Source organism: Xyrauchen texanus, chromosome 37 (assembly GCF_025860055.1).
Source record: "Xyrauchen texanus isolate HMW12.3.18 chromosome 37, RBS_HiC_50CHRs, whole genome shotgun sequence".
In the NCBI taxonomy this organism is placed as follows: domain Eukaryota; kingdom Metazoa; phylum Chordata; class Actinopteri; order Cypriniformes; family Catostomidae; genus Xyrauchen; species Xyrauchen texanus.
This window is the reverse complement of record NC_068312.1, coordinates 5,849,248-5,875,674: the sequence shown is the minus strand read 5'-3', so window position 1 is coordinate 5,875,674 and position 26,427 is coordinate 5,849,248. Positions and strand designations below refer to the sequence as shown.

At 38.2% G+C, this 26,427-nt stretch overlaps 1 protein-coding gene across 3 annotated transcripts in view; it reads right to left on the bottom strand.

Annotated features, from left to right (window-relative positions):
* espn (espin) overlaps positions 1-26,427 on the bottom strand; it is a 128,545-nt gene that overhangs the window by 76,888 nt on the left and 25,230 nt on the right. For 2 of the 3 annotated variants that reach the window (XM_052108420.1, XM_052108421.1), the window contains exons 3-7: positions 9,849-10,035; positions 9,449-9,631; positions 4,176-4,307; positions 2,814-2,834; positions 494-725 (exon numbers count right to left, since the gene is read on the bottom strand). In XM_052108420.1, the coding sequence (XP_051964380.1) occupies positions 494-725; positions 2,814-2,834; positions 4,176-4,307; positions 9,449-9,631; positions 9,849-10,035 (755 nt within the window). The remainder of the gene's footprint in view (positions 1-493; positions 726-2,813; positions 2,835-4,175; positions 4,308-9,448; positions 9,632-9,848; positions 10,036-26,427) is intronic. The other variant, XM_052108423.1, reaches the window with a different exon arrangement.

The window sequence follows — 26,427 nt, the reverse complement described above, 5'->3', positions numbered from 1 at the left end:
CACAATGTAGCTTTTTTTAAGAATATGTCTTTGTTGCTACACATTCTGTTTTACCCTGTTATCTTGTGACATTTTCCCCTTAACAATAATAATTCAATCTTTCTGACATCACATTTAAGGGATTAAAATAATTCTTTTTTGACCACATGGTTGAAACAGAAGTGTATTTCAGACCACGAACACACTGCAGCTAAATACAGTTCAATTCAGTCACACCCCATTAGTGCTTAATCCCGTTCTGTACACACAGAGTTCCATAAGTAATCCTGAAGAACGATACTTTCAAACATTTACACCTGTATTGAAATGCAGATGTCACTCCTATAACTTTGCAATGTGCAAGTGGCCAAAAGGTTCTTTGCTGACTGTCATAATGGGTCTTTTGGTAACAGGATGCAGTATGTGGAGTTCAACAATTTTTTGCAAACCTAAAGTCGGAGAGCTTTATCTGCACGGATTAACTGATTTCTGTAAATGTGTGTGTTTTTCTGACCTGTAGGAGTTTGTGAGGGAGGTGTGCTACTCCTCTTCCCTCCAGTGCCAGACTGGCTGGAGTTTGCAGAATCATAATTGGACAGCGAGCTGGAGGGCGAGCAGATGTCAAAGTGGGCCACCAGGGGGGCCGCGGTGGGCAGGGTGGCATTGGGAGAGGACAAGCCCGAGTCAGGCTGCTTATACTCCAGATCTGCGGAAGGGTCCCGTGACAAGACTCTGTGTTCCACGCTCTAAAAAGAAGCCAGATTTTGAATGCATCAGACTTCTCAATGTATGTTCTCTCAAAACAATATGGATCAGACTCTTGAATTGTTTTTCACATTTGGATCTCGGGTTCAATACGCATAAATCTGGAACCTGGTGTAAAAACAGCAGCATTCATTGTGATCAACAGGTTTTCTATTTATTGTGTAAATGTTAGTTTTAAGGCCCTTTCACATCAAACAGAAATATTTGCCAGGATGTCTCTCTACGCTGAACATTTTGAATAGAAACAATGGATTTCTATAGAGCCTTTCACACGAGCATTTGTGCAATTTGTGCACAAACAAAGTGGGGCTTTTTTCTTCTTTTTTTACAGTGTCGATTTTTTTCCTTCCTCACCAGGTGATAAAATGCCCTGAAATCTGAGCTTTGGATCACATGTCAGGGGCTGCTGTCATTACCCAAACCATCGAAATTGCTGGCGCTGAAGTATGGAGCTAGAAGAGTGACTTAAGGGTTTGAATCTGAATTTTGAATTCTAGAAATGTAGTCATTGTTCTAGCTCCATACCTTAAAGCACAGAAAAGTTTTTGATATTATGGTCAATATAACTATATAAATACAATTAATTTATTTTAAATGTGATGTTACACATCATAGTATATTACCAAAATAATGCATTGTAACATTCAACATTTTAGTTCTTTGTGTTTTTCAATTAGCTTACATTTTGCAAGCTAACCGTTCAGCATACTACTTTAGCATACCCTGAAACTGGAGCAGAGATGGGCCACTTCTGTTAAAATGAATGGGAGAAATTGGAAAGCCTAATCAAGAAGCTCTAGCACCCAATGATCAACAGATGTGAAAGGAGGTCCTACTTACAAGTAAAAGTCCAATCACCTTTTAGATACAGACATCGCCTGTCAATCATCTCAAGAACGTGCATTAGCTATAAACATTGTAAACATTGTTGGGTCTTTTTGTGTTTTTTTTTTTTTTCGTAATCTGAGGTAAAGAAGCACAATTTATGATACTATTGTGTCAGATTTTACTGCTGATTTGAAATATGTTCTTGGATCGTAATCCTGACCAATTTGTTTTTTGTCCCCCCATTCAAGTAGACAGGAGCTGCACTGTCATGAGTGGAAATAGCCTCCCGGGATGGGAGCATTCCAAAGATGGTCACCAGTGGACTTACTTGCTAGAAAGTCTTTGGCATAAGGCTAGCCAATTAGCCTGCTAGCTTACCACATACCACAATAAAATGATAGGCTTTTTTAAAAAAAGGCTACCTCCTGCAAACTCAATTGTCTGTGGCCAGTGTTTAAACAAAGTTTTTTATTATTTATTTTTATGAAATGTAAGATTAATGACTAATGTCTTTGAAGTTCATCCTGGATTAACTGCAGAAGTTCACATAGATGCAATTGTCCTTTGCTAGTTAACTGATGAAGGCTTTTGTTGGTAATAATTGGTAGTCTATGTATTCCATTTTAAGAGTTATAGTCCATCATTGTCTGGTTGGACTCAAATCTTAATTGGTAGTCTATGTATTCCATTTTAAGAGTTATAGTCCATCATTGTCTGGTTGGACTCAAATCTTCATGACACCAGAAGTGAAGTGCCATTTGTCTGCAATTTGTCTTGTTTTTTTGCATCACGTTCGGTGTGAAAGGGCCTATAAGTGAGGACTAGTGCCACTTATACCAAATGGAAATATACTGTAACCCTGTGGTTCTCCACTAGATAGTTAAAGCCCACTAGGGGGCCTCAGCAAATTTCCAAGGGTGCCTCAAATGACTTAAATTTACATAAAATTAGTTATTCTGAGATACCATAAATTCATTTAAATCCTGAGATTAGCTAAAATCATGATGTAGGCCAAAAACGATTAAACTGACAGTTCCTTAAAATGTCTGAAATCTTGAAAATGAATCAGGCCATCTAATTCAGTGACTAAGTAAGCAAACCAGCTGTAATCACTTTCAGATTTGATTTTAAGATCAGATAAGCAACTGTCACAGAGGTTTTCAAATCAAATGATTGAGAGGCAAATCATGTGTTCAGAAGGAAAGTGATTCATTAAAACATCATCCAAAATATTTACTCACCAAATTACTGCATACAGGTCTCTGCAAAGAATTCACTCATTATGCAACTGTTATTTACATTATTTTAGTTTTACATCACTATAGTAACTTTATCACTATCAGTGCTGAAAAAGGAGTGTTTATGTGAGTGTGTAATCCTCGTGATCATATCATGAGGAACAATAAACTGGTTCTGGAGTTCACAGTAACTCACATGTAAACTTAGATAACTAATTACTAATCCTAGAAAAAGTCTAAAGATTTCAAAAGTGTTGTGTAGCAAACTCTTTGAGTGTAATTAAGGCAGGGAATTCCATGTTCCACAGAAGTTAATTACAGACACTAACGAAGGAGTTCACAGCTGATGAACATCCCACATCATTACTCTGGGGACACACTAAACCTCAAACTGTTATTCTCTGTAGACACACAATGTATACATGTACAATTAACACTTGCCATTACAAGAAACTCTGTGACAAACATTAAAGGCTCAACAAATCAAATGACCAGAAAAAATGAAAGCATTTCATGAACATGTTTTGGAGTACTCCAGATCAAAAAAACTACAATGATAGATCTACTTTTTGTTGTGAAACTCTTTTTCTGTCATCATTTACTCACCCATATGTCATTCCAAACCTAAACTGTTTCTGTTCTTCCGTGGAACATGAAAGGTTTTATTTATAGCAGAATGTCCAAGCTGCTCTTTTCCATACAACAAAATGCCAGATTTTCAGTGAATAATTACTTAAATTCCAGACTATTGCTCACACAAAGTCTTCAGAACAGTTGGAATGTAGTGCACAAGTCACATGGACTACTTTTATGATGCTTTCATGGTGCCTTTTTGAACTTGACAGTCCTTGGTCCCCATCCAATTCCATTTTATGGAAGAGAGCAGCACAGACCATTCACTAAACTTCTCCAAAGGGTTTTGAACAACATGAGGGTGAGTCCTTTCTCTGTAAATACGTGTGTGTGTGTGTGTGTGTGTGTGTGAGCGTGTATTTATCACTTTGTGGGTACCAAATGTCCCCATAAGGATAGTAAAACCCGAAATGTTTGACCTTGTGGGGACATTTTGTCGGTCCCCATGAGGAAAACAGCTTATAAATCATACTAAATTATGTTTTTGGAAAATGTAAAAATGCAGAAAGTTTTCTGTGAGGGTTAGGTTTAGGGGTAGAGTTAGGTTTAGGGGATAGAATATAAAGTTTGTACAGTATAAAAACCATTATGTCTATGGAAAGTCCCCATAAAACATGGAAACACAACATGTGTGTGTGTGTGTGTGTGTGTGTGTGTGTGTGTGTGTGTGTGTGTGTGTGTGTGTTTGTTTGTTTGTTTGTGTGTGTGTGTGTGTGTGTGTGTGTGTCTAACCATGCTTTCGACTGTGCGGAGGTACTTGGCACACTGTTGATGCCCGTTGTATTCGGCCAGGTCTGCTGCTGAGAATCCATCCTGGTCTTGCATGCCCAGATCCACTCCGTTCACCACCAGAATCTGACAGCACTGCAGAGAGATACACAACTTTACATTTACCACCAAACCAGCTAAATCTGGGACCCGAACATTAAATGCATTTAGCTGTGGAATGATTTTTCTACTCCTCATCTGCATTTATGGAATTGGATTAAGGTTTAGCAAGAATATGGACCTCTGTTACAGAATGGCGTGCATTTACAATAAACTGAATGAATTTATTTATTATTCATTATTAAATGTAACCAGCAATGATGAATTGTTGAATAGGCTAAATATACTGTAGGTATAAAGGCAGAAACACCCTTGGCTGGAACATTTGAAACCATTCCACAGATTTTCTTCACCACACCACATCAGTTCCCAGGCTGTGTGCTGTTCCTGTATGTTGTGAATATATGTCAGTTGACATTCAACAGTTTGAGAAAGAGATGAGTCTTTTAGTGGTTTTACTGAAAGCAGTAAAAGGGCACTTTGGTAATGACAGCTGTCATGTGTTTAGCCCTCAGGAGGGTAGAACGAGAGACATTACTCTCTGACTCTTTCTCTCCCTGTCTTTTTGTCAGCTGAGATGGATAATGTTACAAACAAATAGAGGTGGCTTAATTCTGTGTAAAGTTTTGGAACCAGCTACACAGCACTCTAACAACAACATGAGTATTGACTTCTCATTTTCATTTCTGTTAGTTAAGAATGTTTTCATTCTCTAAAAAGATGGATGAATCTTTTTTATTTGTAGGTGAGGTAAATGTGAATGAAAATGCTCCACTTAACAGTTTTACAAAATGAGATCATACAGTACAATAAACTTATTTTGTTTTATATAAAGCTAGTAGTAAGTTCTTTAGACTATAACTAATCCTACCCCTAAAAGAACATTTTCAGAATTTTAGAATAAAAAAAACAAAAAAAATTCATATGAGCATGTATTCATAGGAAGATTTTGTTTGATTTATCTCACTTCTGGAAACACACACCTACATATAAAATTGGCCTAATTTCTGTACCCCTCAAATTAGCCCATGGTAATCAGCTCATTTAAAACAACACAAAGCAAGCAAAATATTTTCATAACCATTGAAGAAACATCAACTTTGGAGGTATGCTTGGGGTCATTGTCCATTTGGAAGACCCATTTGAGACCAAGCTTTAACATCATGGCTGATGTCTTGAGATTTTGCTTCAATATATCCACATAATTTTCCTTCCTCATGATGCCATTTATTTTGTGAAGTGCACCAGTCCCTCCTGCAGCAAAGCACCCTCACAATATGATGCTGCCACCCCCATGCTTCACTGTGGATGGTGTTCTTCGGCTTGCAACCCTTTTTCATCCAAACATAACGATGGTCATTAGGGCCAAAAAGTTACATTTTTGTTTCATCAGACCAGATGAAATTTCTCCAAAAAGTAAGATCTCTGTCCCCATGTGCACTTGCAAACTGTAGACTGTTTTTTTTTTTATGCCAGTTTTGAAGCATCGGCTTCTTCCTTGCTGAGCAGCATTTCAGGTTATGGTGATTTAGCGCTTGTTTTACTGTGGATATATATACTTGTCTAACTTTATCCTTCAGCATCTTCACAAGGTCCATTGCTGTTGTTCTCCTTCCTGAGGGTATGATGGCTGCTTGGTGTTTATACTTGCAAACTATTGTTAGTACAGATGTACGTGGTACCTTCCCTGATGATTAATCAGTCTTGTGGAGGTCCACAACTTTTTTTTCTGACATCTTGCCTGATTTCTTTTGATTTTCCCATGATGTCAAGAAAAGAGGCACTGAGTTTGAAGGTAGGCCTTAAAATACATCCACAGGTACCCTGCTCTATTTCTGTGGAGATGATAAAATGCAAGAAACAGAATCTCAAAGTCTTCCATCACGAGAAATAAGGGCTTGTGAGTTAATTAAATTAATCTGTGAAAGTGAAGAATTGAAGGTAGAAATATTTTACTATTGCATAATATAAAATAATATAATGTAATGTAATGTAACGTAATATAATATAATATAATATCTCTACAGGTTGTCTGGGTTACAAAAGAAGCAAAAGAAAACAAAACATTGAAAAATTGATCAAAAGTAAATCGGACATATAAGAGAGATATATTTTAGTTATTTAGACATATTTTGGTCATTAAAATATTAATACAATTTTATACTTTTATATTTGACTGTCATTCATACGTTTTTGAAGCCTGAAAAAGAAATCATACCCTTATTTTATTATATGACCCAAGCTAAAGTTGTATAAATGACTTTGTTGTGTGCATGAACCACACATAGTGAGTTTGTATGGTAATTATTCGTCATATTCGAGATCCAGGGAAAGAGGGGGGATGTACGTCATGCTGGGGGCTCCCCGGCCTGAAAGAATGAGGGAGGAATGCGGCACGGCAGAGGGCGGGGCCGGGTCGTGATTCCGCACACCCGGCCCCTAATCAGACTAATCAAGCCTCAGAGAGGTATAAAGGCCGACTAGAGACTACAGTGGGACAGAGAGAGACAGAGATTTATGGACAGCTGTCCGACACCTTTGTGTGTTTGTCTTTTTGGTTGAGTTTTATATTAAACTATTATTTATATTGTCAAGCCGGTTCTCACCTCCTCCTTTCCATTAATCCCTTTACAATAATATTGACATATTTCTCACCCACACCTATCAAATTGCTTTAGAAGACATGAATTTAACCACTGGAGTCATATGGATTACTTTTATGCTGTCTTTATGTGATTTTTGAAGATTCTAAGTTCTGGCCAACATTCACTTGCATTGTATGAACCTACAGAGCTAAGATATTCTTCTAAAAATCATAAACATCTGGGAAAGTCATACACATCTGGGATGGCCTGAGGGTGATTGAGTAAATGAGAGAATTTTCATTTTTGGGTGAACTTAAAGGAACATATGTCTACCTATTATATTACGATTTCAATTTAAATATGAATAAATTACAATGAATGAATATTAAGCACACATACACCTTAAGGATGACAGTTTGACAATAATCATCATAATTGTGGCAAGCCCAAATACAGACAATTAAATCTGTATAACTTAAATCACAATTAGCTGATACCTAACAAAGGCACTTAAACTTTAGGAAATGGCCAGTACTGGATAAAATTTTTTTTTTTAAAATCACACTTGCACACACTCATGCCCATAAGGAAGCCAAGTACAAATATGCTAAAATGCATAATTGTTTTTCAAATGTGATTTTATTACAGCCTTTTATGATTTTATTATGCCACCCGAGACAGACTTATTGACATGAGTCTTAAAGATGTATTGCAGATCATAAAAAAAGAAATCCAGATATAGATGCACACATCAAATAGACTCTTGGTGATGTGCGTGTACTATCAGGAAGTATTCTATAAAACATTTTTGTTTTATATTAGGCCTCTGATTAGGGTACCTGGAAGAGATAACATGGCTGGCACGCATTCAAGCACTGTTTGTCTAGTTATATTTAATGTATCTAGTGTATATTTAGCATTTGGTGTGCCTTGTTTCTGAGTGTTATGCAACCAGGGGCCTCTCAGCCTGAGGCCCCCTGAATCCCCAGGTAGTCAGAGGCTCCGGGGCACTGGCCCCATTGGCCCGGTTCATGATCCATCCTTGCCTATAAGATTTGCCTATAGAAGCCAGCCAATCAGAATGGATTTTCTGCCAACTCTTAAGGGAGAGCAAAATTATCAATCAATCATTTTAATTAAGCCCCTATCATTACAAATTTTGAAATAGTTACATATTTTAAGTAATTTAACTTGTCCATTTGTGCGCATGTCTGTGAGCGAGAGAGCATGCGTGAAACAAGTTCAGTAATCCTGTTTATTTTTTCATTAATTACAAACCCGAACCCCACTCAAACTCGAAGTCCTACTTGAAAAACTGACCCGAACCCGGCCCGAAACCCTTCGGGTTCTCGGGTCTTGTCAGGCTCAGGTTGCAGACCTCTAACCATTACTAAAACTCATCCTCTAGAAGTAAAGCATCTACGTAGACATTAAGTGATCACCTCTCAGTTTCTGCTGCTCTTTTTTACATGCAGTACATAAAATTATGGTTTGTGGATCTAAAGTGCGGTTGTGTGACCAGTGCGCAGCGCAGAGGTAACATTACCTCAAAGTACGTCCATGGCCTAAAGTTGGAGCATCTGAGATGTCCCTGCCTGTTGCCTCAACAAACATGCGAAGTTGTGTAAAACCATGGAATATTCCATTAAAGCCTGATCTGAGGGTTTGACTGTGCTGAAAATAACAGCAGTAATAATCATATTGGTGTTATAACAGTGATATTTCAAGTTTCAGCATATGTTATTTTGCTTTAATAACACTCAGCTTTTAGGGGCCTTAGGCAGTTGCCTACCTTTGCCTAGTGCTAAGTCCGCCCCTAAGAGCGGCACATTCAATAGAAATATACATTTCCTCATAAAGGCAAAACCGACATTTGCTTTATCGCACTATTTGTTAAATTGTTGACACATCTTGGCTCTCCATTTCAGACACTAAAAACTTTGATTGGAACATCGCTCTAAAGGATTTGCGACACAATGATCCTGTAAACTGTCCATATTTACTTTCTACATAAAGGTCCTTGGTTGCATTCATCAATGTAGGTTTTTCATAACCTTTCATCCATATGTAATGCCTACCTTCAACTTTTTTCTATTAAAGCATGGGCGGCATGGACAGGGAAAAAAAATCAACACGCTGCTTCCGAATATTCATGTTCCCTGAAATCGACCCCTTTCTGCTGAATTACTGACTTTTGCACCAATTCAATTGTATTTAACTTTCCCTGTGGTGCTACTGATAGCACATTGCGCTAGCAACCTCTAAGACATGAGTTCGGCTTCTGTGGAAACAAGGACGTAATTGCATTCAGCTTGCAATTTTGCTCTGAAATTACAGTTTTACTCCACTGACGGTTAGGTTTAGGGTTGGGGTTTGGGTTAGGGGTCGAGTTGATAAAATGTACATTTCTGTTGACTGTATTACATAATTAACCACTACAAATACATCTCACTTTTTGTGTAGTGAAGTCCCAGTGATGCATTTTAGATGTCAATAGCTATAAATCCTATTGCAATAACAACTGCAAGCCATGACAGATTTAAAAACATTACTATACATTTCTTGTCATAGTGAATCGTGGTAGCTGCTTACTTCAAGCTCTCCGTTCTCAGCGGCGTCATGCAATGGTGTCCCTCCCCAGCTGTCAGTCACTATCTCCCCGCCATGCAGCAGGAGCCAGCTGAGGACCTTGGCATGACCGCGGCTGGCAGCAAAGTGCATGGCAGTGGCTCCATCATTATCTCTGTCAGACAGACTGATCTCTGTAAAACTCATCTGTACGGAGGCAAAAAGTTCACCAAGATGAAAAGTAGTTTGTGTAGACCTCTGTTAACATCGCTTAATGCAGGATGCAGGTCATCTGATCTTTCAACAAGCTTGATTTGTGTTGAATGCCAAGCATTGATAAAAATATCAGATGTGGTCAATCATCCAATAAATATTTGACATGCTGTAATCATTTAATAAGGCAAACCTGTAAATAAAACCTCACCAGCCAGACAATGGCAGTGTTGTGTCCCATCTGGGCGGCAGCGTGCAGTGGTGTCATCCCGTCATTGGCTCTGATCCTTGGCTCCGCCCCGCAGTCCTTAACAAGGTACTGGACAACTTCCAGATGACCCTCCTGACATGCAAGGTATAGCGGTGTGGCACCATTCTTGGTTTGGACATTAACAACGCTAAAAGAGAAGCAAAAAGCATTAAGGAAATTCTGAAGCAGGAATATTAGGCTAAAAATCATTGAATATTGTTTAATTATATTTATGTTTCTTCAATTGTTTCACACTCACATTCATTTTTTAACAATGTTAAACAGTGCATACATCACAGGAGATTTATGTCATTTTTGCAATTTTTTCTGAAGTAATGAAAATTCCCACCACAGTGTCATTTCCTGCACATCTCAAATTCTGAAATGCGTTTAATAGAATTCTAAGGTAGACATGATGGTGCTGATGGAAATTGTATTTTTAATACTTTTGAAATAAAATGGTATGAAGCCTCCTTTGTCTTGCTAAGGCTAATTTCATTGCTAACTTCTTATGTATCCTAAATGCAAAATTAAATTAGTAATATTTTCACGTAATTTGGCAAAATTGCTGCTTGATTGGAATTAACCGGCAACAGAAATATTCTGTTCATAAGTGATGTTTACCTGGATTTGTTTTTTCAAACATCACTTTCAGGTAATACATCGCATATTTCATTTAAAAAAATGGTGCTCCTCACTCACACTTTTGTTTACTTAGCTAACAAGTACATTAGCTTTTAAAAAAGTACATGGAAATGATGGAAATGGGCTGTTTCTCCCCTTCTCTTCCCAATTTGGAAATCTAACTCTTCCCAAATCTCAGTTGAATCTATGTCTGAGACCATCAATCTGCACATCTTATCACGTGGCTTGTTGAGCGCATTACAGCTGAGACCTAGCCCATGGGGAGGCTTCACGCTGTTCTCCACGGCATCCACACTTAACTCACCACGCGCCCCACCAAGAGCAAGAGCGGGAACCACATTATAGCGACCACGAGGAGGTTACCACAAAGTGACTCTACGCACCCTAGCAATCGGGCAAATTAGTTGATTAGGAAGCCTGACTGGAGTCACTCATCGAACTTGCAACTCCAGGTGCGGTAGTCAGCATCTAGTGCGAGTACCCAGGCCCCCTGTTTTTTATTTTGTATTCTTTCGCATTACTCTGTGGCCAGCGCCACCTCATCAGGTGGAATTAAATATAAAATATAAAATATTATGTATATATTGTATATATGAAAATATTAAGGATATAAATGTTTTTTTTTTGGTTGGTTAAGGCTTAACAAAGAGCATTTCAAAATAAGAGTCCCTGGTGTGTTTAGGGCTTGTTTATATTTAAAAGTCCCATGTTGTGGACCAAATCTTCATTGTTCCTGGTTATCATTGGGATTTTGTTTGAACAATAAACTGCATCCGGTATTTTATTCATTTGTGACTCTTCTAGCCTCTATGTCTGTGCCTGTCATGGTATCATGGTATTCTATTAATCGATTTCTATGAATCGATTTCCTACATATGATAGTTTCATGTATCTCAAATATATCTACGGTTTTCATAGTAAAATGTGTTATTTCCCAGTGCAACTGGATGAGGCTTGACTATCAAAGGAAGACATGAGATTTTTGATTAGAATAATACACAGGATATACAACAATGACATCGTATTGACACGGGCCTACTTACTACCATAAATGAATGTACAATTAAACAACATATAGGCCTCAGCATCATTATATGTAAAGCTATATAAATGTAAGGAATTATTATTATTATCATTATTGACAATATATTGACAATACGAGAAAGTATATATTTTTTGCTTGACATTTTTGCTTAAAGCATTCTTGTAACTAAAACCAATGAGACCAACAAAAATGACTACTAATCATTATTAGTAGGATGTCCCAGAGACATTGTTGCCCCTCTGGGAGACAGACTAGCCCTGTGTTTGCCTGTTCCCTGGGGAAGCATCCAGCATTCATATGTCTGTCCCACAACCTCCCCCAAATTCACAGTAGGAGTCCCCCTATAAATACCATAAAGCCCAGCTTTATTTGGACATGGGCAGACAAGGTAGCATTGAGTCTCTTAAGAGGATTAGTGCTGCTTCTCCTGATGCATTGGCACTGTGCAGGAGATGGGCTTTGGGGGTTACAAGAAGAAAAACGATTGTTTTTGTCTAAGGCTCAAGTCTTTCCAGAGTTTTCATAGTCCCCTGAACCAATGTTCTTTCTGTCTCTGGGGGTATTTAAACGTAGTCACTTATCGGATGGCAATCTGATCATGAAAAGGCAAAGTCTAAATGCCCTCCAAGACACATTCGAGATGGATGGCAATCTGACCACTCAAACCAACCACTTCAGTAACCGAATGAAAGATGTGCTTCAGCTTAGTGTAAATGCATCTGGTTTGTCAGGCCACCTAGATAAACTTTACTCTTCCCAAACAAAACTACTCATGGCCCGACGATCTGTGTACCTGTATTGTCAGAAGTAAATGTAATGTGCATACCCATTCAGATAGCAATCCGATCGATCAAGACGTATGAAGTATTGTTGTGTTCGGCCATAATCTATGACACCATGCCTATAATGAAAGTAAATGGCGCAATGCAAAAAAATAGACTGCTCATGTTATAATGAACAAAGCAGTCTAAAACGCAACTTCACATTTTATGGCCACGTCCACAATACTATGTTTTGGTTTAAAATGCTTTGGTGTTGCTATATTTATGCCTCTCATCCACACTTGACTGCAGTTTTGCTCCACAGAAAACAGTGACTTTTAAAAACGCTCCCTAGCATGGCATACTTTGGAAAACTATGACGTTAGAAAATGGAAAACAAAACCAAAAACGTATAAGTGTGGAAGTAGCTTAGTTTAGTCACATTCTAATTTTTTAAAAGTCATGTGCTTGCAGTAGACCGCTTCATTGATTATAAGTCAAGTCAAGTGGTTTTTACTGTCGTTTCAACCATATACCGTTAGTACAGTACACAGCGAAACAAGACAACGTTCCTCCAGGACCATGGTGCTACAAAAAAACAACATAGGACAAACACAGAACCACATGAGACTATAATGGGAGTGTGCTAGTTTTGTCCATATATCAACATGACTTTATATTTAAATGGGGCTGTCAATTGATTAAAATGCTAATTAACATGATGTGCCAATCAATTAATCCAATGAATTGCAATTAATCCCTTAAATAATTATTAAACAAAGGCCCCCAAATAAAGATAATTTAATATGTAACAAGTAGGGCTGTCGATTTAACGCGTTAATTCAGTGCGATTAATTTTACAAAAAATAACGCGTTAAAAAAATTTACGCAAATAAATCGCACTTCCCCAGACCATAATAAGGAAGAGTCCTGAGAAATGCAAGCTTGTAGTGTTTACTCCAGAGGGAAGACAAATTTCAGCTGTATGAGCAACGCGCAGTTTATACAGTGAAGAAAACAACCTTCAGCAGCAACAACACAAAGATGTGTTACGTTCTTGCATTCAAAACACTTGAAGGAGCACAAATGCAAACTAAGGGACCTCAAGATGTGTTTAAAGATTGAGTATTAAACTATATTTAACTTGACACAGTGACCTAAACATTTTATGTTTATGATGCAACACCCGAGACGCTACACAAGCATGTCTGACGCAGGGTGTGGCTGGATTGAGATGGTGCAAAATTTGGAAGTTACCCATAAATATTTAATTATGAATAAAATCAAAGAAATTTCCTTCAAACTTATTTGTAAGTACTACCTCACTAATTATGTACATTTTGTGGTCTGCAGGCAGAACATTTTTCATAAATTTTGGAGTGGTGGTGGTGTAGTGGATTAAAGCACAAAACGGTTAATCAGAAGGTCGCTGGTTCGATCCCCATGGCCACCACCATTGTGTCCTTGAGCAAGGCACTTAACTCCAGGTTGCTCCGGGGGGATTTTCCCTGTAATAAGTGCACTGTAAGTCGCTTTGGATAAAAGCATCTGCCAAATGCATAAATGTAAAATGTTCGAGATCATATTATTCCCAGCTTTCAACTTTGTTTTGAAAATGTTTTATTCATTTTTTTTTTTTTTATGTCTCTTCATAAGGAATATTATTTGATTAATGTTCTGCTTTTGTTGGCAAAGTTTAGTATTCATAAATGTAAGTATGGTGGTTATAAACCATTAGTTTTAATTCAGAGGTTCAGCAATACCTAAGAACAATTTCCAATTTGAGTAACAAGAAAGCTGTAAAGTGTATTGAAATATGAAAACAATTTGATATTTTTATTAAACTGTTTATTTATTTATTTTCTTTTTGTTGTTTGTTTTAATATACCTCTTGGCTCTAGATGTAAAAGTTTTGTAAGCATTAATAAAAAATAAAAAATAAAATGACGCAGGTGTAAATTGACGGGTCCTTAAACAAGCCCTCATAATAAATCTCCAACTGATTGACAAATTCACTTGTGAAATGGATTGCTGTGAACTCTGTGCCAATGATTGTCTTATGATCAATAATATGGTAGTAAACAATACATTGTATCCTAAAGCCGCTTTTTGTATTGTCTTATCAGTGATGAACTCTTCTGCCACAAGAATGTAATGCATTCTTTTCTGAATATTTATTTATATATATATATATATATATATATATATATATATATATATATATATATAAATAATAGGGACACCATGTATTTAATTAGATTTTTTAATAGATTGACAGCCCTAGTAACAATGAATTATATTTTAAATTTAATATAATATATAATAAATGTTATAATTCAAATATATCAATGACACTACATCACATCCATGTATTGTGGCAGCAGACAAGTAAAGTATTTAGATAAGTCCATTTAAATATACATAACCCTATTATTGGCCTACTTCCACCTGTGCTATTTTTCAGTGTTGGTCAATGTGCTCATGCGTCAGACAGGTACTTATGGAGTGTCTCAATTTGGTTGCATCGCGTCTCACTACTTTTCAGCAACTCTAATCATAAGCGCATTATTAGGATGTTGTGTCAAGTCAAACCTACTCTTTGAAAATAAGTGTGTTGAAATCTCTGAATTCTGATGCGCTTGGTCCAGGTGTCTTAGAGTGCAAAAGTCACTGTGGAAGGCTGTGCTGCGCTTGCCGATTTTGACGAGGCAGGTTCTCTGTACAACTTGGGTAGCATTGACTGCCCCTAATGGCACCAGTGGCGGTCTGTGAGGGAATTTTCCAGAGAGCCAAATATGAATATTAGTACTGAAAGATCCAACCAATAAAAGATTGCAGTGGGTTTAATATATCATCTTTTATTGGGCCTGGGTAGCTCAGCATGTACGCTGAGACGCTGATTACCACACTTGGAGTCGCAAGTTCGAATCCAGGGCGTGCTGAGTGACTCCAGTCAGGCTTCCTAAGCAAGCATTTGGCCCGGTTGCTAGGGTGGGTAGAGTCACGTTGGGTTAACCTCCTCATGGTTGCTATAATGTGGTTGTTGCTCTCGGTGTGGTGCGTGGCGAGTTGTGTGCGGATGCCGCAGAGAATAGTATGAGCCTCCACATGTGCTAGGTCTCTGCGGTAACACGCTCAACAAGCCACATGATAAAATGTACGGACTGACTGTCTCAGACACTGAGGCAACTGAGATTTGTCCTCTGCCACCCAAAAGAAGGCGAGTCACTACACCACCATGAGGACTTAGAGCGAATTGGACTAAAATTACTAAAACTGAACATTTTTAACAAATATAATCTTTTATTACATTTATCCTATTTTTTTGATGGCAATTATGCTCCTGTCCACAGATTTTCTCTTCTCCCTGATGTTTAAAATAGTCTTGATAGCTACAAATGTGTTATAATCTTTCCGATCATCAACCCAACACTTGTCAAAACAGTAAACAAATGAAAAACAATGCATTGCCATCTACAGACAATGATGAATGCAAACATTTATTATAATAATAATAAATGTTAATTTTAAATAGTGCCTTTTTGGGTACTCAAGGTCGCTTTACAATTAAGAGAGACACAATGACAGTTTTGAGTTAGGTTTTGAATTCTTGTAGAGTCGTGAGGTCATGAAGTGAAAGAGGAATGGAGTTCCATAATGAGGGTGCAGAGGTACAGAAAGCCCTGCCACCGAAGGATGAAAGCTTGAACTGTGGTGATCAACCTGGAGTGTATAGATGAATGAGATTCGAAATGTTTGGAGGAGCAAGACCATGTAACACTTTTTAACTATGGAGGAGTATCTTGTATTGAATGCAGAAGTGAACTGACAGCCAATGTAGGCTTTGAAGCATAGGCATGATATGATAATTTTTTTTTTAGTCTGTGAGGACCCGAACCACAGAGTTTTGGATGTATTGGAGCTCATTTAAATAATTTTTAGGCAGGCCATAGAAAAGTGAATTGAAGTAATCGATTTGGGAAGTGTTGAAGGCGTCTTGGCATCCATTTATAAATTAATCGAGGGCCTCATTCCATGTACAGTAACGTCTACTCGCCTACAGTATCTGTAGAGGAACTCCATGCTCCACTGAGTCATATTTAAATGTGATCCTGTCGTTCAGTATTTCACTGTTTTAGATCTTTTAATAAAATATTTCATTGATATTTTTGCTAATTTTGAAAGTTTCTCTTCACCTGTCGTGTTAACAAGCAAGCTTGATGACGCATTAATGTGATACTGAAAGCTGATTGGCTTGAATGGTTACACCTGATAATACATTTGGAAGGAGGCAAATTTAATTTTGCCTCTGTTTTCCTTTTTCGATGCATTTTGGATGGAGGCAGATGACGTGTTATTTAAATATCCATTTTGATTGGTCTGTTTACTAATGAGTGGAGGCTTAACGCTGTCAGCCTCATCTGACATTCATACGATTCATACAGTGATTAAAAACACAACTGGGCAACCATGAGCCATGTATAAATAATACATATAAGTCATTTTTATAAAAAAAAAAAAAACAAGTGTTAATATAATTTGATCACTTTTGTTATGTTTATTTTAAATAAATTATTGGGCAAGCTCAGCCTCCCTTGCCTCCTCTAACAGGCCAGCACTGATTGCCATAGATTCACAAAAACATCAAGGTAAGTACATCAGGCTGAATTGCTCAGATGGTAGGAACATTCCTTTGTAAGGAAAATTCATTTAAGTATAGGTTATGATTAACTGCGTAAAGAAAGGTTACTTTTCATATAAATAATCAAACTAAATTAACATGTTAAATCAACAGCCCTAATTTTAAGATGTGCAAACATGCAACTTTGCATTCTAGTTTTGTTTTCCTGTAGTTTTCTTCTTGCATTGCAGACAGCGTTGTTGAATGTAATGTAAGCATTCAAAAGTTAGAAAAATACCAATACTTTACTGTGGCAAGTAGGAGGGCAGGGCTGGGCCGTGATGACGCACACCCGGCCCCTAATCAGGCTAATGAAGCTGACATTAGAGAGGGATAAAGGCGGCGGGATGCGGCAGTTCGGGAGAGAGAGAGAGCTACAGGCAGCTGCCCTGTATGTGTGTGTGTTATACAGTATCTCACAAAAGTGAGTACACCCCTCACATTTTTGTAAATATTTGATAATATCTTTTCATGTGACAACACTGAAGAAATGACACTTTGCTACAATGTAAAGTAGTGAGTGTACAGCTTGTATAACAGCGTACATTTGCTGTCCCCTCAAAATAACTCAACACACAACTTCAGTGTTGTCACATGAAAAGACATAATCAAATATTTACAAAAATGTGAGGGGTGTATTCACTTTTGTGAGATACTGTATGTCTTTTGCTTTAAGTTAATCACTAAATGATTATTAGTATCGTCAAGCCGATTCTCGCCTCCTTCTTTCCTTCTACCCAGTTACATTCACATTTTAACACATACAAACATGCATAAGAGACATTGCTTTATAGTTTTGCTTAAGTCGCAGGTTGCCGTGTAGACAGCTTAGTTGATTATAACAGGAGCGTTCTGTTTTTGTTCTATCGTGACAAACCGCTCATTCACTCAATCTCAGTGTTTACCAGGGGTGTACACACACAGACAGACAGGATTAAAGAGCAAATTTTAAAACCTGCTGGTGACTACTAACCAGGTAATCACCCTCACCACTGCAGATTTCTAATACAACAGTCAGACATTACAGAATCAACTCAACTTAATAGCATTACAAGTGAATTTGTATTTGAAATGCAATTAGGAACCTTTTGGAAAAAGCCTTTGCATCAGGGGTATACCTATGATGCCTTAAAATACTGCCTCTGTAGGCAGTTCACTGTGCTATTGTGTTGTTCCACTGACATGGTAAACCAAACAAACAAACGTAACTCTGCTTCAGATGCTTAAAAAAATAAATAAAGAGATGCTGAATATTTAAAACAGGAAGAGGAATTAATCAGGGGCTCAGTCATTAGGAAGTGATCACACACACACTTGAATCTTTCATGAGTGTAACCCTAACAGGCACAGTCACCCATGCACTGGGGTGGGAGGTCCAGATCAACACACACACACACACACACACACACACACACACACACACACACACACACACACACACACACACACACACACAGTTGTGTTTCCATGTTTTATGGGGACTTTCCATAGACATAATGGTTTTTATACTGTACAAACTTTATATTCTATCCCCTAAACCTAACCCTACCCCTAAACCTAACCCTCACAGAAAACTTTCTGCATTTTTACATTTTCAAAAAACATAATTTAGTATGATTTATAAGCTGTTTTCCTCATGGGGACCGACAAAATGTCCCCACAAAGTGATAAATACACGCTCACACACACACTCACACACACACACACACACACACTCACACATTATAATGATCACAAACAAAACACACATCCACAACATTAAAAAAACTATTTGGTTATTTATTCGGAACACAATATGGAAAGCCATAAATACATAATATGTGATACTTGTCAAGAACTATGCTATAACTAGGGTGTTCTTAGTGGTTGCTAGGTGGTTACTTACTTGTTCAAGTCAAAAAAGCTTGCATAGCAACCACCCACATTAAACAAGAGAGAGAGAAATTGCTAGAGAGAATTGGTTTCAACCATTTAGAATACCATTTGAATACCTAAGTAACACCTTAGTAACCACCCAGCACATCCAAACAACCAAAATGTGCTAAAGATACTCCAAACACCTTAGCAACTGCATAGCAACTCATTGGCAGCAACCAAGAATACCCTAGCAACTGCATAGTAACACAATAACAACTGCTCAGATCACCATTCCAACTACATTGCAACACCACAGTAACCACCCAGCACACCCTAGTCACCACATAGCAATGTGCTACCAACAACTCTGCAGACATTAACAACTGCATAGCAACACCTTAGCAACCATTCATAAAACCCTAGGAACTGCATAGCAACACGTTAACAACTATTTAGAACACAGCAACCGCCCAGAACACCCAAGCAACTTCATTGCAATTGTAACATGCTAACACCCATTCAGAACACCTTAGTAACCACATAACCATGCCCTAGCAACCACATAGCAATGCTCTACCAATTACTCAGAAGACCTTAGTAATTTCTCAGAAGACACCATATAGCAATGCCCAATCATCTATCTAGAACAGCCTAACAACCACATAACAACTTTCTAACGATTATTCTGAACATCCTGGCAACCGTATAACAACATCCTATCAAGAACAGCCAAGCAACCACATAGAAACATGATAACAACCACTCTGAAAAGTCTAGTAACCACATAGCAATGTATTAGCAACCATCCAAAGCATCTTAGAAACCGCATAGAAACATGGCAACAACATGAAAACAACCTCTCAGAACACCTTAGCAACCACTTGATAATGTGCAAACAACTGCTCAGTTGCACAAAACACTGATTTGCAACACCCTATAAACTACCAGAACACACAAGCAACCACTTAGCAACATGCCAACAATCACTTAGAACACTTTAGTAATCTCATAACAATGCCCTAGCAACCATTCAGAACACCCTAACAACTGCATAACAACTATCAAGTTTTAAACTTCATTTACAAAACCAGCATTTGTTTCATCAATGAAACCGATAAAGCAAATAAATGGTGAATCATTTTCATTATTTTGGGTCTCTTTGAATATCACAGCTCCCGGGGTTTAATTTTCTCTAAATTAACCATGTTTATCATGACAATGTAACACTTTTGTGAGATCTCAAAGGCTGCCGACATGATACAGGCCTAACTGTGGAACAGCTGTCCTTACGGTGTGAATAATTTAGTTTGGAGTGAAAAAGAAACAGAAGCAGCTGTCAAAAGACATGGGGCAGAGCAAAAGCACTTCAACTAGCAAAGTCGCACTTGACCTCTTATTCACAAGGCCCAGTGACTAGTTTTTCATGTTCATACACAAAGAATACTGTGAAGATAAATCAGTAGCAAAACTCAAGAGCTTGCATATTTGGATTTGAGAAATTGTACAATAAATATTTGTACTTGTCAGTTGAAATTTACACTTACAGCACCGATGTGAAACCTTGTAAAATAAAAATATGAAGTTGAATGTTGCAATCTGCACTCACAGACAATAATTCAAAGCTTGTGTTTGGAATTCACAATTGCAAAGTAGTCACAAATGTGTAAAATGACATTCACATAAATGCAACTACAGACACAAACTTGTATTACGCATTAACTTTAGTACTTTGGTTAATTTTTGCAGTACAACCACAAATCGACACTTACAGCCTTTTTAACCCACTTTGTTTCATTGATGTCTGTTCTAATAAATTTGACACAGTTTAAGAGCAATTTTAACGGTTTCACAGGGTAACATGGTTACGCATGTTAACGTGGGACATTGGTTTGAATGGGAACTGACGATTACACTTGTCAGAGCTGTAAATAGCAAGTGGGATTCTTTTATTTGCAAAATTAAAGCATCACAGGCTGACATGTCTCAATAATTGGCATATACATTTAAATTACATTTAATTATTTATAGATAATAATAACTTGATAAAATGATTGACCACTTTTCATTAGTTCTGTTGGACTAGTTGTAGCATGTACACTAACCATGCATATCAACCTGGATTCAAATCCCCTGTGAACATGAATGTGTTTTTATTTACATTGTTACAACAGCATCCTTTACTTTTCAAAGGTTATGTGCATGACAATGTCACATGTTTATAACTACACATGTCACTGCCAATAGATTATATTTCAGAACAGGGCTTTTTTATTTATTTATATTCTTTATTTATTTTTTGTGGAGAGCAAGTACAAATACCAAATTGACCAATGGGTGAAAATAAATGAGAATAAACTCTGAGAAAGCATGATCAGTTTTAAAAAGCCTCTTAAGTACGTATATATGGAAAACATTACAGTAATTCAAACATTCTCATAAAATTCAATAGATTATACTGTTATTGCTGTCTGTCAGATTCAGTTACAATTTTGATAGATTTATTTAAATCAATTAAAAAAATGTTTTGTGAATGTGTGTTCTATAAAATTGTTTTCATTATATCTGTTAAAATACATCACACTCTGCAGCAAAGCTACAAATACATCCTGTCTTACCAGGATTTGAACATTGGTCACTGAATGCACTACCAGTAAGCCTAACCGCTGGACCAGCATCCCTGCTCAAATAAATCGGTCACTTCATTGATTTTCAGGTTAATCAAGTCATTATTCATTATAAAGATATAAAGCAATTAAAAGTGTATTATTGACATATTTCAGCCTATAATGCTTTAATGTTGTAAATAAAATAATTCCACTAGCAATTTACTGCTCTGACAAGTGTAATCTCCAGTTCCCATTCAAACCAATGTCCCATGTTACCCTGTGAAACCGTTAAAATTGCTCTTAAACTGTGTCAAATTTATTAGAACAGACATCAATGAAACAAAGTGGGTTACAAAGGTTGTAAGTGCTATTTGTGGTTGTACTGTGAAAATTAATGAAAGTACAAAAGTTAATGTGTAATACAAGTTTCACTCTTAAACTGTGTCAAATTCATTAGAATTTGAATTTCAAATTCAGAGGCAGGAATACACTGGATCATTGCTACACAGCAATAAAAGATGCATATCGCTCTGTCCCTAGAGCAACTTTGGGACTCTCTGATCACTGTCTGGTTCATTGTCTTCCAACCTATAGGCAGAAACTAAAATCAGCTAAACCTGTAGTATAAAAGACTGTAAAAAGATGGACCAATGAAGCAGAGCTGGAACTACAAGCCTGCTTTGACTGCACTGTTTGGAGTGTATGGAGGCTGCAGACACCAATCTGGAAGAGCTCACAGATAATGTAAAATAATACATCAGTTTTTGTGAGGATATGTGCATTCCTACTAGGACTTATTTAACATAAAGCAATGACAAAGCATGGTTTACAGCATAACTCAAGCAGCTTCATCAGGCCAAAGAGAATGCTTACAGAAGTGGGGATAAAATCTTGTTCAGGAACACACTGAATAAGGAAATCAGAGCGGCTAAAAGAAGATATTCTGATTAGCTGAAAACAAGTTTTCACTGTAGGGAGCCAACAACTGGCTGACAACTTGAATGTGTTCTACTGTAGATTTGAAAGTCCCAGTATCACACCCCACACCCGCTCTGACCTTCACTTGACACAAATATCAACACCTCCTGCAACCCCCCTCCTCCCCCCCCTCCTGCAACTCAATCTGCACTTAAGATCATCCAGAAACAAAAGACAAGGAAAGCACAGGGCCCAGACAGAGTTTCAACCACTTGTCTAAAATCCTGTGCTGACCAGCTGGCCCCCATCTTCACACAGATCTTCATTATCACTGGAGCAATGTGAAGTTCCCTGGTGTTTCAAACACTCCACCATCATTCCTGCCCCAAAAATTGCAGGACTCAATGACTACAGACCGTCGCTCTGACATCTGTGGTCATGAAGTCATTTGAGAGACTGGTGTTGGTCCACCTGAAGGACATCACTGGACCCCTTCAATTTGCCTATCGAGCAAACAGGTCTGTGGATGACGCAGTCAACATGGGATTGCATCATATCCTGCAACATCTGGACAGACCAGGACATATACAAGGATCCTTTTTGTGGACTTTCAACACCATCATCACAGCTATTCTCCAGACAAGTCTCTGTTCCCACATCTATATGTCAGTGGATCACCAGCTTTCTGATGGACAGGCAGCAGCTATTGAGACTGAGGGAATTAACTTCCAGCACCTGTACGATCAGCACTGGTGCCCCCCAGGAATGTGTGCTCTCCCCACAACTCTTCTCCCTGTTCACAAATGACTGCACCACCAAGGACCCCTCTGTCAAGCTCCTGAAGTTTGCAGATGACACTACCGTCATCGGCCTCATTAAAGATGACAATGAGACTGTATACAGAAGGGAAGTTGAATGGCTGGCTCACTGGTGCAGTCAAAACATCCTGGAGCTGAACATGCTCAAAACAGTAGAGATGATAGTGGTCTTTAGGAGGAACACCCCAACATTGACCCAGCACACCATTCTAAACAGCACTGTGGCAGCAGTGGAGTCATTCAGGTTCCTGGGCACTACCGTCTCACCGGACCTGAAGTGGGACACTCACATTGATTCCACTATGAAAAAGGCCCAGAAGAGGTTGTACTTACTTTGCCAGCTGCCACAGGCACTACTGATACAGTTCTACTCAGCAGTCATTGAGTCTGTTCTCTGCACCTCAATAACTGTCTGGTTTGTTTCAGCTATGAAATCGGACATCAGAAGACTATATACGACAGTTCGGACTGCTGAGAGGATTATTGGTTGCCCCTACTCTCCCTTCAAGAACTGTACACTTCCAGATTGAGGAAAAGCATTGGAAAAATCACTCTGGACCCCACTCACCCAGCCCACTTCCTTATTGATCTGTTGCCTTCTGGACGACGCTACAGAGCACAAGAACTGTCAGGCACAAGAACAGTTTTTCCCTCAGGCTATCCATCTCATGAACAGATAAAACTGCCCCATTAAGCAGTAGTTAAGTGCAATACACAACTTACTCTATATTTATCCAACATATCTTACCTCTTTTGCCATACATTTCCTTGCATCTGTATATAACAGATTTTTGTTTGTACATACGTGTGTGTGTGTGTGTGTGTGTGTGTGTGTGTATATATATATATATATATATATTTATATATATATTAGTGTATTTCCATACATATATTTTCTATTTCTGAATTCTGATACATTTTTATAATGTGCAAAACGTCTTTTCTTTGCTCCTTGGCAATTCACATTGAAGGAATCTACTGAAAGGCAAGTGAAATTATTCACATGCATGCGCACATCCGCAGTAAAAAACGATCCACACCAGTGGAATTCATTGGCTAGACATCAACCAATAAAACTACTTAATTGCCCCCTCCCCCCGCCAAACACTGGTCTTGCTCTCTCTCTCATCAGGATTTTACAAGTGAGTTTTGCTACAGGTTTTTTTTTCAAAAGTAGTTGCAAAAGTCAAGGCGTGAAGATTTAAAATCGCAGTGCCATATTTGAGTGGTAAGTGCCGATTTGTGGTTGTACTGCAAACATGAATGAAAGTAAAAAAGTTAATGTGTAATACAAGTTTGTGTCTGTAGTTGTATTTATGTGAATGTAATTTTACACATTTGTGACTACTTGTATGTAGTTGTGAATTCAGAACACAAGCTTTGAATTATTGTCTGTGAGTGCGGATTACAACATTCAACTTAAAAAAATTATTTTACAAGTTTTCACATCGGCGCTGTAAGTGTAAGTTTCAACTTATATCTACAAATATTTATTGTACAATTTCTCAAATCCAAATATGCAAGCTCTTGAGTATCACTACTGATTTACCTTCATAGACATCCTGATACTGCAAAGTAATTGAAACATCGGTATTAACTGTTTTTTGCTTAATATTGTTTTTAAAAGTCCAGTGGTATGTGAAACATTCAGCACAACAAAAGTTTCAGTCAGTAGAATATTGTTGACACATGACCTCATCACGTCGCATATTCATTTCTATGATTTAAGTCCAGTTGTAAAAAAAATCATAAAACTTTTTTAAATTGCATTTTTTATTTCAATTTGGTTTACAATGTCTTGACATTTGGTAATCCAATAAAAAAATAAAATTTCGGCTGATGTCATCAATCTCACTTACTTTAGAACTCTTTCCCTCCAAACACTTGGTTCCATTCTAGTATGTAACGCCCACTTGTAATGATTTTTTCTGTTGAAATGTGTTTGATATGTTTCAGTCAGAATCACGTCAGGTTATAATGAAGGCACGTAGCTTGTCCAGCACAAGTAAACTACCGACATGAGCGATACCTCAAATTGCGCAGCTTGTTCAAATCGTGCAGCTTGTTGCTAGTATTGTTATTTTTCTAAGTGATCAGTCTTTTATTTTCATCTGGCAGATGGGCGTAAAATGGCCGTAAGGGGGCAGAATATCCAGAATGATCGAACTGTGAATTCAGCAACAGGAGGTCTAAAGTTCTGCTGTGGAAAGCTGTCTGTGCTTATCGAAATTCGAAACATTGCCCCCAGTTTTGTAGAGCTGAACTGTCCACAGGGTGGCACCAAAAGAGAGTTGAACTTTTAGTTGTGATTTAATAAAATCAACAGGAATGCATATTTTACAACCATAAACCCTAATCCAAACTTAAACCGTTACTGCAATAAAAATAAAATTTTAGAGGGAAAATGTAACCTCTGAATCTGTAACGAAGGCAGGAGGAGGCAGACGAGGGGTGAGGATCCAAGTGCGGGTTTTATTGAAAACAAAGTGAAAACAAACAAGACTGGAACAAAGGAAAAGTCCACGATGGGAATACAAAGCAAAACACGAAAACATCCAAAGGGAACACAGGCTGGAGAAACATCCACGGTGGACAAAGGTAAACTAGACAAACTGGGTAAACATATTAAGACAGCTACATCCAAACATCCACATTCATCAACGATTGACAGGGGAATGGAGAAACAGCAGGGTTAAAATACACAGGAGACATGATGATGACAAACGACGATCAGGTGAGCACAATGACACAGGGCTGGCAGTGAATGAGGGCCGGGAATCATGGGAAGTGTAGTGCATGACAATTGACAAGTGAAACACGGGGCAGACAACAGGGGATCGTGACATAACCCCCCCTCAAAGGAGCAGCTTCCAGATGCTCCTCAAAAAACATGAAAAGGGAATACCCCCCCCCAAAAAAAATTTAAAAATCGTCCAAGGAGTGAGGGGGGGCAGACAGACCAAAGAGGGCACAAGGGGCAAACAGCCATGGGGAACTCCGAGGGCGGAGCCATGGAAGTCTCTGGTAGCGGAGCCATAGGTGGCTCAGGAGGTGGAACCGTAGAAGGCTCTGGATTCGGAGTTGTGGGAGGCTCAGGAGGCGGAGCTGAGGGAGGCTCAGGAGGCGGAGCTGTGGGAGGCTCAGGAGGCGGAGCCGAGGAAGGCTTAGGAGGCGGAGCTGAGGAAGACGGAGCCGAGGAAGGCTCTGGA